Source organism: Toxorhynchites rutilus, chromosome 2 (assembly GCF_029784135.1).
Source record: "Toxorhynchites rutilus septentrionalis strain SRP chromosome 2, ASM2978413v1, whole genome shotgun sequence".
In the NCBI taxonomy this organism is placed as follows: domain Eukaryota; kingdom Metazoa; phylum Arthropoda; class Insecta; order Diptera; family Culicidae; genus Toxorhynchites; species Toxorhynchites rutilus.
This window is the reverse complement of record NC_073745.1, coordinates 237,262,391-237,269,467: the sequence shown is the minus strand read 5'-3', so window position 1 is coordinate 237,269,467 and position 7,077 is coordinate 237,262,391. Positions and strand designations below refer to the sequence as shown.

Sequence of the window (7,077 nt, the reverse complement as noted above, 5' to 3'; positions counted from 1 at the left end):
GTTCAGAATCGTACCAGTTCTTCTTTATGGTCCATCTAAAATTGTGCGAACTCACGCCTTCGTTGATGATGGTTCGGAACTTACACTGATGGAGCAGAGTTTAGCTGACGAGTTAGGAGTACATGGTCCAACGAAATCCCTTTGTCTGCGATGGACCGGTGGAACGAACAGAACAGAAGATTTGTCTCAAAAGGTAAATGTTCAGATCTCAAGTGTCACAAATCCCTCCAAGAAGTATACACTTCACGAAGTACACACAGTTGGCAGTCTGCAACTCCGACCGCAGACACTATTAATTACTGAAATCCAGAATAAATACCGTCATCTCAAGGCCTTACCGGTAGAATCGTATCAAGAGGTTAGCCCACAACTTCTCATGCAAGCTTGGGAAACGTGATGAAATGTCGCGAGGGTAATCCGAACGAGCCCATAGGAGTCAAAACTCGCCTTGGATGGATAATTTACGGATGCTGTACCAAGACATCGAACGGTGGTAGTCACGTTAATCATCACAGTGTTCAACTCTGTCAGTGTGAAACTAAATCGGATGATCAGCTGCACGAAGCCATGAAACAATATTTCTCACTGGAAAGTATGAGAATCAGTAAGCCAGATAAACTGTTGCTATCCAACGATGAGCAAAGAGCGATAGAGTTGTTGCAGAAATTGACCAGGCGTGTGAATGGGAGATACGAATCCGGTCTGCTTATGCGGTACGATAATGTAAGACTTCCAGACAGCAGACCAATGGCCCTACGACGATGGGAATGTCTTGATCGACGAATGCAGAAAGACGAAAACCTAGCTCTGGTATTAAATGCAAAAATAAATGATTGCTTAGCCAAGGGCTACATGAGGAAGCTTACCGTGGAGGAAACAGAGACTGCTCGTAACCCAGTCTGGTACCTTCCAGTATTTCCGGTTATGAATCCTAACAAACCTGGAAAGGTAAGACTTGTCTGGGACGCGGCGGCGGCCTGTTATGGGGTCTCTCTAAATTCAGTCCTCCTTAAAGGACCTGATCAAGTAACCTCTCTCTTGTCAATCCTGGTACGGTTTCGCGAATTCCGGGTGGCAGTTTCCGGTGACCTCCGGGAAATGTTTCTTCAAATCCTGATGAGATCTGAGGATCAGCACTTCCTACGCTTCTTTTGGAAGGCGAACGCTGGAGACACAACTCCTAGTACGTACGTTATGCAGGCCTTGCCATTTGGAACGTGCTGCTCTCCAAGCATAGCTCAGTATGTTAAGAACACCCACGCAAAACAATTCGAGCAGGAATTTCCGGAAGCTGTGCACGCCATCGTTCATCAGCACTATGTCGACGATATGCTGATCAGTGCTGAAACGGAGGAGAAAGCAATCCAGCTGGTGAAGGACATCAAAAATATTCACGAATCCGGAGGGTTCCAAATGCGGAAATGGGTGTCAAATTCACCGGCAATAGTCGATGCACTGAACGGAGAGAGAATCAACGAAGTGAACCTGAGCGTTGGCGAAGCAAATGCCGCTGAAAAAGTTCTCGGAATGTGGTGGAACACAAAAGAGGACTGCTTCACATACAAGCTATCTCCCCGCCTCGACGTTGACTTGTTGTCTGGACGTAAACGACCAACCAAACGTGAAGTCCTGAGGACCTTAATGATGGTATTCGACCCGCTGGGTTTGATCAGTAATTTCCTCATGTTTTTGCGAAGTCTTTTACAAGAAATTTGGAGAGCATCTATCGGTTGGGATGAGCCGATTCACGACTGCCACTTTGAGAAATGGCTCGTTTGGCTTCGAGTTCTTCCGCGTGTAGCAGATATCAAGATCCCTCGGTGCGATCGGGCGGTTACGTCTTCAGGAGAAGGGACCGTCGTGCAAATGCACACCTTTGTGGATGCGAGCGAAAGTTGTTTCGCGGCCGTCGTTTATCTTCGTTTTCAAGAAAATGACACGGTTGAAATTGCATTGGCAGGAGCGAAAAGCAGAGTCGCACCACTAAAATTTCTATCCATACCTCGCTCTGAACTGCAAGCTGCAATCATCGGAGCTAGGCTGGCAGACTCCATTCTTGGATCGCTCTCTATTGCGGTTCAAAAACGCTATTTCTGGACAGATTCCAGAGACGTCATGTGTTGGTTACACTCCGATCACAGGCGCTACAGCCAATATGTGGTTGTACGTGTTAGTGAGATTTTAGAGACGACAGGCATCCGAGATTGGCGATGGGTCCCTACAAAAATGAACGTAGCGGACGAAGGAACCAAATGGAAAAGTTCACCAATTTTGAGCAGCTCTAGCCGATGGTTCCGTGGTCCAGAATTTCTCTGGAAAGCTGAAGGAGAATGGCCAGCAGCTTCTCAGTCCGTTAGTTTCACCGACACCGAGCTTCGTCCGCACATGCACCTTCATTTCAAATCATTCGAGCCGATCATCGATGTGAGTCGCTTTAGCAAATGGTCAGTAATTCTGAAGGTCACAGCTTTCGTATTTAAAGCCATCAAGAACATGCAGCGAACCATCAGGAAGACTCCTCAAGCTAAAGGACCACTTACTAGCGACGAACTATCAACGGCTGAGTCTTATTTATACCAGATAGCTCAAAGAAGTGCATATGAAGAGGAAATTTCAGTTTTATCCATCAACCATCAGAAGCCATCAGAAAAACTAGTTCCCAAAAGCAGCCCCTTGTTCCGTCTTTGCCCGTTCATGGATGAAATGGGAGTCCTAAGGATCCGCGGGCGAACTAACGTTTGCCAGTTTATCGACAGCAGCGTTGCTAATCCTGTTATTCTTCCACGAGAACACAGCATAACTAGGCTAATCGTATTGCATATCCATCAGAAGTTCCTGCATCAGAACCACGAAATCATCATAAATGAATTGAAACAACGTTATTACATTTGCCGTCTAAAAGCTGTCTACAAATCAGTCCGTAAAAACTGCCAATTTTGCAAGAACGACCGCTGATGAGTGACTTACCATTATCACGTCTTTCCGTCTACAGTCGTCCTTTCAGTCATATGGGGGTGGATTACCCAATGACTGTATCCGTAGGCCGCCGAGTGGAGAAACGCTGGGGTGTCTTGGCGACGTGCCTCACTGTACGTGCCATCCATTTAGAAGTCGCTCATTCACTTACTGCTGACTCATGCATTATAGCTCTACGCAACGTAATGAGTAGACGGGGGGTACCAGTTGCCATATACAGCGACAGAGGCACAAATTTTGTGGGGGCCAACAAAGAACTGAAGGCCGCACTGGAACAATTAGATCACGTTAAGATATCTGCAGAATTCACATCACCGCAAACCACGTGGAACTTCATCCCTCCCATGTCCCCTCATATGGGTGGAGCATGGGAAAGGATGATCCGTACGGTCAAACAGAACCTGGATAAATTACTTCTAAGCCGTCTACCATCGGATGAAACGCTACGTAGTATGCTGATAGAAATAGAACTCATCGTGAATTCGAGGCCATTGACTGAAATACCTTTAGACGATGATCAGTCTCCCGTGCTGACTCCTAATCACTTTATCATCGGTTCGTCGAATGGAATGCTTCCTTGGACCTGTTTGGATGACAACCCTGCTCGATTGAGACAGAATTGGAAACTGTCTCAAAATTTAGCGAACCAGTTCTGGGTACAGTGGCTGCGTGACTACTTACCGACATTGACGCGCAGGGCGAAATGGTTCACCGGAGTGAAGCCGATTGAAATCAACGACATCGTGGTTATCGTCGACAACAGATTTCCACGTAATTCTTGGCCCAAAGGACGTGTGATTGCCACCAAGATAGCGCCAGACGGACAAGTCAGGTGGGCTACAGTACAAACCGTTAGTGGAATATACGAGCGACCCGCCGTCATGCTCGCAGTACTCGATGTTGGCGTAATTGGAAATACAACTCAGAAGGATCTTCGCTGCATTGAAGGGGGGAGTGTTGGTAGCGCAACGTCGACCAGCGAGCCTAGCACAACCCTGAGTGAGTCGACCAAAAAAAACGTCAGCCGTACCCACTGACTGAGAGATGAGCGGAAACCATCGAACAAAAAGAAAACAACGAAATTGACTGATAGATCCCGTGTGTGACAGATTGCGAGTGCGAAAAGAAAATTTATAAATTATAATTTAAATTGAATTTAATTATTGTTAACTTCTATAAGTTTATATTCCTGAATAGTATTTACGACTGGTGGGATACTATAGGAATTGTAACCTACATTTGGAAATATTTCTCCAACACGTTGGAATAGAATCCTTGAAGTCTAAATCATTGAATTGTTGTGCGATAGCGATAAGCTACTACAGTAAGTAGAACTCCCATGAATGTACGTTCTAATCTGAAGATTTTCTTTATTGGTAGGATTTTGTAAATCTACATCTAAAACTGAATAAAGATTTCACGAAATTGGAAGCCGTTGTTGTCTATCGCCAACAGCCCCTAACATGTACATCCATGTTTTTTACGCGGATGTACGAATCAACGCGTAAAAAACTGGGTGTATTTCAGCTATACTATCCAAGGCGCCTAGATGTATTTCCTCGGGGCTCTGACAACCCTATCCCAACCAATCGAAATTGAGCGTAGGCAGCATAAAGCAGGGCTCGCGCTAAGGGGGCTCACGTTTTGTTTACTGTTTGGAGTCATATATGTTAATATTTGATTACGTTGGATAGTTTCCTTTGGCAAGCAATGTTTTTATACCCACCCGGAAGCTTTCATGGCGATTTGCAATTAAAATCACTGCTACAGGATCGCGTGGAGCACTTCATTTTTAAATTTAGGTTATGATTTCTATGCTCATGAGTTTCTATGCTGGCTACAGAATGGCGGCCATCTTAGCAATCCCTTGTATTTCCTAAGGTGGGCCAACTTGCTAAAATCACTCTTCAGCCATCTTGGAAGTCTACTGTGTTCTGTTTGTAAACAAAACACAATACGCCAGTACCGAAGCTCGTTCGTGATCAGTCTGTCTCTTTCATGCTACAAGCAAATAATTCCCCTTCTGCCTTCTTCCGTACTGTTTTCATATAACGCTATCCTAACCAACTTAATGACGAAACGGCCTCAAATAAATCGAAGATGGAGCTGATGGCCATACGGAAATCGAATATAATAAATGTTTTGAGGATTGTATCAAATGCTGGCATGAGTATGTATCTTGCATCTATGTTGATACATTGATGTAACATGATCGTAGCTCTTAAGATGTGTAATGCGAAGAGAATCGTGCATCCAGATATCATATAGGTGATCTGCGTCACGCTCACAGTGTACTTTTGGCCTTCTTTATCTTAGTATGAGCCTGGAATCTATTGTTGGAAACATAAGACTCTTGCTGATTTGTGCCGTAAATGTAGCCACTGAGAAACTGCACAAAATTGCTTATCTGTCGAAAGAAAAAATAATAAGCACGTTTATATCAATTTACAATATGTAACAGCTGAGATGCTTTTTACCATTTTACTATCATCAGTCAGTTTTTCGAGTAATGAAACGGCCGATGGGTCCACGGCTTTTGTAGAAATATATCCTGTGATCTGTGGTATCTGCTGTAACAATTCCTTCAATCAATTCTTCGCTTTGGGAGAAGCTTTCTGAAAATCAATGCCGAACTAAAATTAAATAAGGAATAAATTTCTACACCACGTGTCTGTACATCGATTCAACACGGCATCTATCGAACCGTCCCGTACTTTAAACATTGAACGATTAAATTACGAAGATTCTATCTCTTCATTGCTTCGAGAAAATACTTAGCAGTAGCAGTAGCAAATGATTGTACTGTTCTAAAAGATTCAGATTGTTTGTGACATTATTTAAAAACTCATACCAGTTGGAGTCGATCTGGCGTAGTGGTAACATCCATGCCTCTCACGCTAAAGGTCACGAGTTCAATTCTCACTCCCGACATTCTTCCAAAAATGGAAGTAAAAGTGACGAACCAGCCAAATGAGTTGAAAGTCACTATAATATAGATAAAAAAAAAAAAAAAAAAACTCATACCAGTTGAAAAACAAGCTGACACTGTATTGCGGATACGTTGAAAAAAATTTGGTAATGAACTTTAGTGGCCATAAGTGGCCTTTGCGTGCTTCGTAGCTCATTCGCCACAATTCGAGGACTACAGGCCATAGTTCACTATTCAGCATCAACCACTCAGCAGCTTCTTCGACAGCAACATCCCGAGTAGATTGAGGATAAATTGCTGCTTGTGTGGATGCTTGGTATACGTTCTCTTTTGCTTCAGACTTGCGTTTATATTGCTTAAAGTTGTCTTTTTTTGTTGATTATTCTACCATGATTTTCTCGATCGCCGATCCTTGGTATGAAATAATTTTTCCTATCAAAAGAAATATTATTTATCACTGGTTGATTTTTTATTATTGTTTTATCTTTAACTTACCAGCCATTCAAATTTAAAAAGTTACGTCAGTTAGAAGCTTCTTTCTGGTGTTCAAGTGATACTTTGTAATAATGCTTGAAAGCTGCAGCTGTTTGGCCTCGAAAAGTTCTGCTTTCTAGGCATGGTGTCGCCAATTTTCTATGAATTTCGTTGTAAAAAAAATTCTATCATGCGATGGATGTTTGTGAGTGGCAGAAGAGGATTCAGCGAATTTATTAAAATTTATCTGTCCAATTGATAGAAGAGTATCCGGATTAAAAGCACCTGGGTTACTCTGCAGACATGGTTCTGCTTTGTCCAAACTATTTGAGGGGCTTAGAATGAAAGGGGTGTAAGTGATTTGATCGATTTCTCTACATCAACTCTCTCTTTGGGTCATAACTGAGCTGCAAATACATTCCCAGCTGTATTTACCAACGTGGAAAATAGGTCAGAACCTCATCTATTGGATTCTATAGCAAATTTAAATTGTAAAGTTTTTGCAGTTGAGTTATTAACTAAATAAAAAGTTGATGAAGAGAAAACGATCAAGTGACTTACACCCCTTGCATTCTGAGCCCCTCATTTTCAGATTCTATCAAATGAAACCCATTTGTCAACAGTTCTTCTAGTATACTCGTATTGCTGACGGACGATGTGGTTTCTATGAGATCAGAATAGCCAGAACTATGTTGAAA

At 43.0% G+C, this 7,077-nt stretch overlaps 1 protein-coding gene across 1 annotated transcript; it reads left to right on the top strand.

Moving 5' to 3' along the window:
• Nucleotides 1–396: 396 nt before the first annotated feature.
• On the top strand, nt 397–2,955 carry LOC129766749 (uncharacterized). Its single transcript, XM_055767346.1, has one exon. It carries the CDS (start codon nt 397–399, stop codon nt 2,953–2,955), a length of 2,559 nt encoding a protein of 852 aa, XP_055623321.1.
• Nucleotides 2,956–7,077: the final 4,122 nt, after the last annotated feature.

What these genes read in the sequence shown, in the direction of transcription:
- LOC129766749 (XM_055767346.1), top strand. Translation starts at nt 397, where the DNA reads ATGAAATGTCGCGAGGGTAATCCGAACGAGCCCATAGGAGTCAAAACT.